General features: G+C 42.9%; 1 protein-coding gene across 2 annotated transcripts in view; it reads right to left on the minus strand.

The window, feature by feature from the left end:
• WAS (WASP actin nucleation promoting factor) overlaps nucleotides 1-12066 on the minus strand; it is a 32684-nt gene that overhangs the window by 14103 nt on the left and 6515 nt on the right. Inside the window, exons 2-4 of one of the 2 annotated variants that reach the window (XM_042455158.1) lie at nucleotides 6523-6663; nucleotides 3430-3516; nucleotides 1838-1934 (exon numbers count right to left, since the gene is read on the minus strand). In XM_042455158.1, coding sequence (XP_042311092.1) covers nucleotides 1838-1934; nucleotides 3430-3516; nucleotides 6523-6663 — 325 coding nt within the window. Of the gene's footprint in view, nucleotides 1-1837; nucleotides 1935-3429; nucleotides 3517-6522; nucleotides 6763-12066 lie in introns of both variants that reach the window. The other variant, XM_042455159.1, reaches the window with a different exon arrangement.

Consider the following 12066-nt stretch of genomic DNA (forward strand, 5'->3'; position numbering starts at 1 on the left):
TAATAATTATCATATTTATTAATAATAACTGTATGGTGAAGCCAAAGTGTGGAGTGCAGGCATTTTCCCACTAGGGGGAACTGCTTCCCATGTAATATTAGTCATAAACTGGATTCACCATCATACCTGAACCTGCCACAAGACCTCTTATTTCAGACAAAAGATCTATTCAGAAGCCCCCCTCTTTTTTCTTTTTTCTTTTCTTTTTTCTTTTCAGTAGGGAAAGGCAGGTTTTAAAAAGAAATGAGGGAACTGGAATGGTAAAAGAGGGAAAGGGCAAAGACCGATTCTCTCTGGCTACGCTAAAACTATACACCCATAATTAAATTAGCATCAAACCAAGAACGTCTGCTTTCTCAGGGACCATTTTAGAAACCAGTTTTCTCTCCAATAAATATGATAGAGCAGTATGACATTGAGCCAATATAAGAGAGTATTTTTCAAGTTTGTATAAATGGGGAATGCTAAGGACCTGTACTCGACGTTGCCTACTCTTGCCTTCTCTTCCATTGGTCACCCTGCCCTACTAGTCCCAGTGGGTACCAGTGGCAACTGGATAAGAACCTCTTACAAACTGAACTGCCACATCGTTTTGTAAAGCTGCTTTGTTCATACACACATTCATAGATGCATACATACAGTAGGCCCTTGGTATCTGCTGGGGTTTGGTCTCAGGACCCTGTGCATATCAAAATCCATGGATGCTCAAGTCTCATTGTATACAATGGCTCAGTAAAATGGTGTCTCTAATCTAAAATAGCAAAATCAAGGTTTAGTTTTTAGAATTTATATGTATCTTTTAATATTTTCAAGCTGTGGATGGTTGAATCTGTGGATAAGGAATTCATGGATATGAAAGGCCAACTGTATATATGAAACAACATGCAGGCATCTGACTAACATCTCCAATTGTTGTTGTTTTTTCTCTCTCCTGTTTGGTTTGTAACTCCTCCCACTTTCCCCCTTCATCCTCAGCTTAATTATAGTATCACTCTATTCTGCTTTGGTCAGGCTTCACCTGGAATACTTTCTCCAGTTCTGGGTACCACAGTTCAAAAACCTGTAGTGTGTCCAAAGGAGGGTGACCAAAATGGTGAAAGGTCTGGAAACCATATCCCATGAGGAACTATTTAGGGAACTGGGGATATTTAGCCTGGAGAAGAGAAGGTTAAGAGATGATAGCTCTGTTTAAATGTTTGAAAGGATGTGATACTGAAGATGGAGCAAGTTTGTTTTTAGCGAACATGGAGCATGGAGCAATGGATTCAAGCTGAAGGAAACGAGATTCCAGCTCAATGTTAGGAAGAACTTCCTGACAGTAAGAGCTGTTCGACAGTGGAACAAACTCCCTCGGAGTGTAGTGGAGTCTCCTTCTTTGGAGGTCTTTAAACAGAGGCTGGATGGCCATCTGTCAATGGGGATGTTTTGATTGAGATTTCCTGCATGGCGGAATAGGGTTGGACTGGATGGCCCTTGGGCCGCTTCCAACTCCATGATTCTTTGATTCTATGATTTTACTTCAGTTGCTGTAAACTTAGCCTAAAGTACAAAAATAGCGGATATTCAATCAAATGAGCAGGATGAAAGCAAATCTTGACTTTTCCAAGAGGCTTGGGCAAAAGCAAACTGCTGCAGTCTCCCCTAGCTTTTGTGTTCTTCCCCATTAATTACTCTTGTCATCTTGACCACATTCTGATTTTGCTTGGCCATACAAGTCTGCTTTTTCAGAGCCATCGTTTTGAATGAGTCAGAAGGTTTCCTGCAGAGGAATGGGTACCTCCAGGAAAGAGACATGCTCCCCTTTAGTTAAAACTCTTTGCCTGGAACCGCCACCTACCCATCCTCTGGTTCCTCTTCTGGATCTTCTCTTCCACCATTTGTTGGAAATCATGTGCTTCATTCTCATCAGCAAAGTTCAGCCCCACAGTGCACTCCTGCAAGCAACCAAAGCATAACACTGTTGGAGAAAGGAAACCACAGCTATTCCTGGCAGCAATAGTTCTCTCTGAGTTCTCAGTCACTGTTTAGCCCTCTTTGTTGGAGTTTTGCTAGGTTAACCTTCACTTCCTCCCACCCTTATTGCAACTAAAGTCTTAGATGCATTTAAACCAAGGGTTCCCAACTTTGGGTGCCGAGATGGAATTTCAAGGGGTGTGACAAAGAATGGCTTGTATCTTTCGGTGACGAGTCAAGAGTAATCACTCATTTTTTTTCTGAATAAATTAGAATCTAATTGCTCAATTTAGATTTGTATTTTATACACTGAGTAAAACACTTTAAAAAAAAGTTCAGTTTGTTCACCTTCAGAATAGTATGTGGTTCAATTTGTGGTCCAAAAATTTGAAATTAGATTTCTTCACCTTCAAATGTTGATATTACTTTTGTAGGGGATGTGAACATTAATCAAAATTTCCTGGAACATTGAAAAGGTTGGGAACCACTGATTTAAACTAAGGTTTCCTTAGGTCAGTGGTCCTTTGTCTGTCCCATTCCCGCAGTCCATCCCCCTTGCTTACTCTTGCCTCCACTTTCTATCTTCATTGTTTGAACTGCATCAGTATAAACCTCTTAGAAGAAGGATAGCTTCTCATGGGCTTTGTAATACAGTGGGCTCATGGTATCTACTGGGGTTTGGTTCCAGGACCTTCCATAGATATCAAAATCCATGGATGGTCAAGTCCATTAAATACAATGCCATAGTAAAATTGTGTTCCTTATATAAAATGGTATAATCAAGGTTTGCTTTTTGGACTGTATATACTTTTTAAAATATTTTCAAGCTGTGGATGCTTGAATGTGTGGATAAAAAATAAATGGATATGGAGAGCTGACTGTAACACTGCTGTAAAAAATATAATAATACAGGCCACCTTTTTCTTCATCTCTCCTTCCCCTTTTTTCTTCTGTTTTGTTGCTGTTCTGTATGTATATATGTATCTATATATTTAATTTGTGTCCCACTTTTCTCCTAGCATAGGATCCAGTGTGGTGTACAGCACTGTTAGGTGACTTCACATCAACTATAACTTATAGCAACCCTCTCCTAGGGTTTTCTTTGCAATATTTATTCTAAGGTTTATGTCGTTGCCTTCTTCTGAGGCTGTGAGAGGATGGCTTGACCAAGGTCACCCAAGCACATTTCTACAAGCAAAATGTTCTTGTGTAAAACATGATATGAACTGCAAAAACAGACTTTATTTTCTGATTTCCAGGTGCCTCTCCTCTGAGCCAGGTGTGAGGGAAAGTCTGGCCCTCCAAGTGTTTTGAACTATAAGCACACTAATCCTTTACAACTGTTCCTTGTGGTTTGCATCTAAAACCTGTGCATGACCAAATGCTTTTCACCCTACTCTCCTGTCCCCACTCGAACATAGTCATGCAATAGCCTAGCATGCACATTACTATATTAATCAACATCCTAATACTTACATCCCCTGGAAAAGTATGGAAATAGGAGGCGACAGCAGTGTAGACGAGCTGGGTGTACAATTCTTGCTCCCAGATCATCTTCCTATCCTACAAGAGAGAGACAGAGTAGGCAGGAACAGTCATTATTTCATCATTTCCTTTTCCTGCTTGTGCCCCTCTCTAGGTAAATTTTAAAATCCCAAATGCAAAAGTTCAATAGAGCAGGATTACAATCAAGACACGCATCTAAAGCAACTTCCTACTTTTGAACTAATTCTCAGACTGAACAAAGCACTATGAGGAGACCATATTTCTTCACCGTTGTGTCTAAGGGTAGATAATGCAAACCCAGGAGTAGGCGGGATATAAATAAAAATTATTATTATTATTAAAATCTAATTATTTTAACAAAAAAAGATTAAATGGATGTAAACAGAGCTTTCATCCACACTTTAATTACTTCATGTTCAATTGCTGCAAAGATTTATCTCTTATTACATTATATTATAGTTTGTTGTTGTCTACCTTCAAGTCATTTCCAACTTATGGTGGCCCTAAGGTGAACCTATATCAGGGATTTCTTGGGCTGAGAATGTGTGACTCACCCAAGGCCACACAGTGGGTTTCCATGGCCAAGGGGTGAGTTGAGCAAGTGTTGGTGGTGGCATCCCCTTCTCACCCTACTCAAAGTATGCCATAGCATTGCCAGAGTGACAACTGAACAGGGCTCTGTACTTTTAATGGTTGTGTAGAAAACAAAATTTCAGCAGCTATTGCTCTCTAGCAAAATTCTCTCTTCTGGAAAGCCATTAAAGGTATAGGAACCATCTCTAGTTTTCACTCTGGCAACCCTAAGGGCCAGCCAGGTTATTTTTGGCACCTGAGTCAGCACACACCACAAGGACCTCTTCCCCTTTCCTTACACTAAAAAAGGCAATAATAAAAAAGTAATTGCCTGTTTATTGCCCTTTTGTACTTGAAATCAGTTGCTTTAGGCAACAGTCTCACTCAGCCTAACTATGGCTCACTGGCCCTCCCTGAGGTGGTTCACACATACATTTCGGATAGCTGTATTGTTTCAGTTTGCATGGGGATTCCCATGATTGAAGTCCCCTCAGTACAAAACATTCCTATGGAGAACATAATCAAGGAGACAGTGTTGAATATAATACTGTGCATGGGTGTTTGTGAGTTTTGTTGTTGTTCTGTGCCTTCAGGTCATTTCCGGCTTATGATGACCCTAAGGCGAACCTATCATGGGGTTTTCTTGGCAAGTTTTTTCTTCCATTGCTATCCTCTGGGACCTAGAGAGTGTGACTTGCCCAAGGTCATTCAGTGGGTTTCCATGGCCAAGCTGGGATTTGAACCCTGGTCTCCAGAGTCATAGTCCAATGCTCAAACCACTACACAAAGCTGGCTTATGGTGCAAGTTTTAGTAAACAGTAAAAGGAGTGTGAAGGAGAGCAGGCCAGCCCTCCCCATGAGGTAGAGAGGGCAATTGCCACAAACAAATGCACTGTGTCACTTCTGGTTGTCTCAGAAGTATAGCCAACGGGGGAAGCTGGCGAAAAATGCTCCCACCCTGTCCTCAGCTGTGAACTCTGGAACTGACATGACTGCCACTACATATCCTCCAATTGTCCCAATTTAGCAGGAACAGACCTAATTAATCTTCTGCTGTCCCACTTTTTCAGCTGCTTTTAGTATATCCTGATTTCTCACTCTTCTTCCCACTTTGTTCTTTGTCCTCAGTTTAATTCAGATGTTGCAAACTGAGTTCAAAGTGCAAAAGTAGTTGGAACTCAGCTCAGCAGCAAGGAGAGATGAGGGGGTTGAATCTTGCCCTTCCCAATCGGCTGAGGTAAAAGCAAACTGCTGCCACCCTTCTTGCGTTGTGTTTCTTTCCACATTAGTAACTTTTGCCATCTTGACTTCACTCTGATGTTGCTTGCTCACACATGCCCCAGTTTTCATCTGTGAACTGTTGAAGGGTATGCTGCTCAGGTGGTGGAGAATGTAGCTCAGGCTGTGGAGCTGCATTTTTGGAAGCTGACTAGATAGAGCCTGAAACATCCATACTAAAGTTACAAGCCCTGGTGCTTATGCCATTTGGTGATCAGCTTTTAAATGTTAATTTGTTTAATGCCTCTGTTTCCTCGGTTTGGTGATCAGCTTTTAAATGTTAATTTGTTTAATGCCTCTGTTTCCTCGGTTGGTTTTTCATTATCTGGGACTGGCTTTTTATGTCATAACATTATCTGAGGCCAAGTCTAGCCTCTAAAAAATCTCTCACAAAGGTTAAAATGCAGTATTGTTTGGCTAAGCATTTGCAGAGCATAAACAGAATGAATGTACGTTATTTTGTAGGTTTCTGTTGCTCACTCTTAAACTCAACAGAAGTGCCTTTTTTCTGACCAAGACTGCATCAGCACTGCAAAAATAATCCAGTTTGACACCATTTTAACTGTCATGGCTCAATGCTATGGAATCCTAGGATTTGTAACTTGTTATGGCACTAGAACTCTCTGACAGAGAAGGCTAAATATCACTTACAAAACTACTAAACCCAGAATTCCACAGCATTAAGCCATGGTAGTACAAGCGGTGTCAAATTGCATTATTTCTGCTGTGCAGATGCATCTTAAGTCAAAATTTTAAAAGAGAAAAGTTGGCAGGTATATGACTGTTGGGTCAAAAGCTGGTAATATCTGGTATTATCAGTACATCTGAAACATATTTCTGCCAGCCCCTAGAAATCTGCATGCCATACAGTATGCAGCCATAATGATGAAACCATGCATATAGGGTGAGTCAAGTCAGATCTTGTGTTCTCATGTCCCTGCATGAGACAAGATGATACAGAATGGTGCCATTAAGTCATTCTTGCACAGAACTGAGGAATGTGCAGCCCTCTAGATGCCATTGGACTGAAGGCTCCCACCAGCCTTAGTTAATAGACCTAGTGGTGAGGGATGAGGGGAGCTATAATTCAACAATATAAAGAGGTTCATACATTCCTAATTCCAGTGGTAGCAGATGGCCTTAAGCATAAAACTACCTGCATTGAGAGCAGAATAGAAGGGGGAAATCATAATGGAGTTATGGAATTGGTACCTTGAGATCGTAGAAGCGGATGAAGTAAGAACGTCTTGGGTTATCCTTCACGAAGCACAGGACACCGGAGCCTTGCTTGGACCAGTTTCTGCTGCCTTGTGGCAAAGCCAGGAAAAGCTGGGCCACCGTTGTGACCATGGTCTACCAAGAAAGAACATGCTGGCAGTTGGGCCAAGGAGATGATGTGATGAGGGAATGGCATGATTTTGGCCTAAGCATTGTGTCAGATCCCATAACTCCCTGCCAATGACAAATAATCACTCAATCCATCCCTTCTTTTAATCCTACATCTCAGCTTCACTACCACCATGGATTCCACCTCTACTCACCATGCCACCAAACTCGGGTTACCATGTCTGGGCTGTGCCAGGCTCTGAAACTTCAAGACTAAAACCTGAGACCTAGGTATGATTCATTGAGGCATTACAGGAGACAGGTCCTGGTGATATTACAAGGATGGTATTCCAAGGGCAGCCCTAGTGATGTCCTTAAGCATAATAATACATTAAGGGGCCATTCACATTACAATTTACCCCGGTTCTGAAACTGATTCTTGCATGTGAAGTTCATATTCACCCCGAATCTCCCACAAGCGAATCAGAGGCTTGCACACCCATTCCGTGGCAAATGCCCCTTAGAGCGGGTTAAAAAGAAATCGGCGCAAATAGCGTTTCTTTTGAGAAACCCCGGGTTCTGTGGAATATGAACTTGCCCCCATCATGGCCAGGGCAAATTGAGGGAGGGATTTAGGTCAGAGGGTGGGCAAAGGGCAGGGCATTCCCTCCCATCATCAGAAGGGAGGAGGAGGAGGAGGAAAGAGCCAAAAAAAGGGGAATCTGGATGCAAAGGGGTGACTTTTGGGCTGCAGAGAGCTGTCAGAGAGAGGTGGGGGTGGAGAAAGTGATGAAGGAGGAGGAGGAAGAGGAGGAGGAGGATGAAGGAGCTGGGGGAAAGAGTCAATGGGCATCCCCAAGGAAGGAGAGGGTCTGAAGGAAGGAGGAGGAGGAGGAGGATTTCCAGGGGGAATTGGGTTGCGGGGCTAGGCTGGGGCATGTAGGGAAATCCAGCTGCAGCAGAAGCAGCCTCTTCTATTTCTGATAATTTCCCTTTGATGTGTATTTTTTTTAAATTATTTTTGGCAAAAAATGTGCATGTTCTTGGCAACAGATATAGATAGGTAGGTAGGTAGGTAGGTAGATAGATAGATGGTGAGCAGGAGCAAGGGTCATTTCAGGGCAGGTGGGGGGGCAGAGCAAGACAAGCCTCTCCTATCCATCAGGGACCTTTTCCCTTTGATGTGTTTTCTTTTAAATGTATTTTTCTCTGTCTATTCTATGCACATAGTCTTTCCTTTGGAATGACAGCTGGATTGCGAATGAATGTTACCAATCGAATGTAATGTTGCAACTTGGCAAATTGATACAGCTTTTGCTAGGGCAGGCTATTATTTCCTTTGGAATGACTGCTGGATGAATGTTACCAACTGAATGTAATGCTTCTCTTTCCAATTATGTAAATTGACAAATTGATACAGCTTTTGCTAGGAATTCAGGGGTAGCCTAGGGAGAGCACAAAAAAAATGCATCCTTTTCTGGCATTCCGAGGTGAGGAATTAATATTATTGATATTATTATTATGATTACCTGTGTATGAGGCATTCTGGGGTGGCAAGGAATGGGGGATACTGGATGCATTAACTTGCATTTGGGGGTTGAAAATGGGGCCAGGGGGAGATCATAACCTGCACCCCCCCACACACACACAAAGAGGTTTATTTGACAAAAGGTGCGCACTTTGGGGCATTTTGTGCATGGCTCTTTAAAAAAAAGGAGGGGGGAGGACACTTCTGATGCCTATGCAAACGTCACCTATGACAATTGCTTGATTGACAGCAGGCGCCCTCAAGTTAAACCCGATAAGGCATTCGGGTTAAAATGCCCCTCAATCGTAGTGGGCACTTGCTAATGGAGAGATTCGGGGGAGGAGCATCCGGATCTACCCAGTTCCACCCACGTTAAATGGGCCAGTGGGAATGGGGCCTAAACATCAACTGTAGCTGCACAGACTAAGCCCTTAAAATAAAATAAAAAACTCAAAGTCAATCAAATTAAGTATGCATGTACACACACACACACACACACACACACACCACCTTTTAAAACAGTGCTTTCAACCTGAGATTTCTCCTCCTTTCTTCTGAAAACTTGAGAAGAACATTGAAGCCCCGAGTCCTGACATTCCTGTTTCCAACTCAACCTACCTCAATCCAACCCAATTCAACATAACACCTAGAACTTACCTTGAAGGAGCCTATTGTAAAGAAACAGTCCAAATGAAAGGCTGTTAAATCCAGTGAGTATCAGGAGGCAAACCATTTTAGAGCGCCCAAATCCTCCTCCTCCATAACTAGGCAAAGATGTAATGGATTGCCACCTTTTGCCTGCCATGACTCCTATGCCCTTAAAGCAGGCTGGGGCCTGGCAGGGTCCCAGGTGTTAAAAAATAACAACCTTGGGGGCAACATAACTCCTTCCCTGCTTTAAGAGCTGCATGTCAGATAGATGTTAAAGACTCAGAAGCCTAGACAGGAATGATATATGGAAACTTTAGGCTGTAGAAAACTGTTGCCTTAAGCAATATGCCAATGAAAATTAACACCCACAGATGGACCTCAGTCTAATCCTTAACATCCACAAAGCATGGCCTTAGGGTTTCTAGTCACATCTGCCATCAAGTTGACTTTGACTTATGCCAACTCTATGAATGAGCGCCCTCCAAGTCCTCCTATAATCAACAGCCCTGCTTTGGTCATGAAGACTTTGACTTTCTTTCTCTTTTCCTCTCGCCCTCTACCTTACGAAGAATTATTATCTTTTTTAAATTAGACATTACTAACTGGCTACTTTTTGTTTTTAGGGCCTAGTTTAAAATGCTATGTTTGGAGGAATATTAAGAGGTTAAAATGAAGCACAGATGTGAATATCAAGCTTGTCTGTCAGAGTACAAGAAGAGGCAAGCTAGCCTTGATCCTGTTTCTTTTCTTTCCTATTAGTGTCCCATTGAACTATCAATCCATAAAGATCATCTGCTGCGAGGCCCTTTTACATTACACAATTACTGCACTGTGATTACACTTTTACTGCCACCATGGATTCCTCTTCTACTCACCATGCCTCCCAACTCAGGTTGTCATGTCTGGGCTGTGCCAGGTCCTGAAACTTCAGGACCAAAACCTGAGACCTAGGTATGAGTCTTTGTGGTATCACAGGAAACAGGTCCTGGAATAATGTTCCAAGGATAACAATGTTTTTGCCCAGTACTTATCACACAATGCCATGACCATCCTGCTGCTACCTTGCATTCTACAGTGGTACCCCGGGATACGAAATACCCACGTTACGAAATTTCCGGGTGTGATGACTGGGGCCCCCCCAGTCATCTGGGAACTTCTCCTGAACACAAAGGGTTAATCTGGGAGGAGGTGCATGCTAATGAGAGATGACATCACATGCTAATGAGCTGTGACATCATAGCTGATGTAAGGTCTAACTGACCAATCAGAGAGTAGGACCGCGAGATTCAAGAACTTTCTATGGGGAATCTTTAAAAGGACTTCTGCAGCCATGCGGTCTTTTGTCTCTCCCTTGATCCTCTCCTGAGGGGGAAACCAGATGCTGTCTCTTTGAGTCTGGGAGACACAGACTCAAGGGGAATGCAGGTCGAGAGGCCAGGGGGGCCCTCCCTGCATCCAGGAACTCAAAAGGACTACAAATCTCATCTGTTGTGAGTAGTTAGGAATGTGTTAGCTAGTGCGTTTAGGCCTTTTGTTATTTTCAACAATGGCTTGTCTGGAATGAATTCTGTAACTATGTTCTTTGACCTGCAAGGCAAAGAGGCTTTGCAAGAGTGTTATAAATTCTTTCTATCTTATTCTATCCCTTTTTAAAATAAACTTCTTTCTTAAAAAGCATCTGCTATCTCTATACTCCTATACACGTGCCTAGACTCGGCTATTGAAACTAGATCTCTCTCTCTCTATTCCTCACAAGTCTCAGTGTGTGTGGGGAAGGGATAGCTGTGAGCTATTATTAATTATAATAATTAATAATTTATAGTTTATTGGTAATTCACTGAGTGGTGGCAGCGGAGAATATAGTTCTTGAAAGGGATCTCCCTGAGAGTAATAGCCACGCACAGGGCTTTGCTCCCAAGGAATCATCACATGGTGGCAGCGGTGGCACGCCATGACCATCCTGCTGCTACCTTGCATTCTACAGTGGTACCCCGGGATACGAAATACCCACGTTACGAAATTTCCGGGATACGAAAAAATCCCATAGGAAATAACTGTTCCGGGTTACGAATGTTTTTTCGGGTTACGAAAAAATTTTTGGTGCTTTTCGGCGCTATTTCACACGAAATCGCGGCTTTTCCCCATTAGCGCCTATGGGTTTTCGGCTTGCGAAGGCTTTTCGGGTTACGAAAGCAGCGGCGGAACAAATTAATTTCGTAACCCGAGGTACCACTGTATTTGTTGTGGGCACGCTGTGTGCCTTCAAGACATTTCTGACTTATGGCGACTCTAAGGTGAACCTAGCATAGGATTTTCTTGGCAAGATTTGTTCAAAGGAGATTTGCTGTTGCCTTCCCCTGAGGCTGAGAGAGTGAGACTTGCCCAAGGTCACCCAGTAGGTTTCATGGCCAAGCAAAAATCAAACCTTGGTCTCCAGAGTCATAGTCCAATGCTCAAACTACTATGCCACACTGGTTACTGTAGTGTATCTTTTCATTGATGGGCAAAACCCATCAATAGGCTCTCAGTCTCACTGCTATTCCATGACTGCCTTTGTGCAATGGGTCCCTTCTGCTGCAGTTCCACTTTGCAGGCAGTCACATGGTGTGAGTGGGCATGATTCTGCTCCTCTCCCCTTTCTCCTTGCAGCAAAATCACAGCTGCCAACTGTCTCCCAAACCCAGGAGTTGTGTGCACATTTAGAGAGCAGCCAGCTTCTGGAAGTGGTTGGCTGAGTGGCAATCACTCATTTTCCTCCTCCCTCCCAAAGGGGCATTTGGCAGTGCAGAAAAGAGATCAAGGGGTCACCAAAGTGCTATTGTGGGGGAAAGTGTGATCAGAAATTATGCCATTCTTAAACAAGCATGATTGTGGTAGGGCAACAGGCTGGAGCGATCAAAGTGGAATCATAGTGCTATAAGTGTGCTGTGTGAAACAGCCCCTGGACTCTCCCCTTTTCCTTCCCTGAAAAGCCTACCATGAAAGAAAAGCCAATCAAGGGGTCTTATGGGTTGAGAAACTGGGTGGAGGCTAGTAATTAAATGGTGCAGACAGGAAGGCTCCCCTTCCTTTAATTATCATTTGGGAAGACCATACTGCAGCAAGCATGAACTCGTCTTAATTATGAAGAAAGCTGCGCTTGCCAAAATTCTACACATATGCTATCCTCTTTTGCATCTGGTCACCCTACTGAGTAATAGCTAACTATATTTACAGCATGGAAAGTTATTTTTCAAAAAGTTATTAGTTAC

Source organism: Sceloporus undulatus, chromosome 2, assembly GCF_019175285.1.
Source record: "Sceloporus undulatus isolate JIND9_A2432 ecotype Alabama chromosome 2, SceUnd_v1.1, whole genome shotgun sequence".
Classification (NCBI taxonomy): Eukaryota; Metazoa; Chordata; class Lepidosauria; order Squamata; family Phrynosomatidae; genus Sceloporus; species Sceloporus undulatus.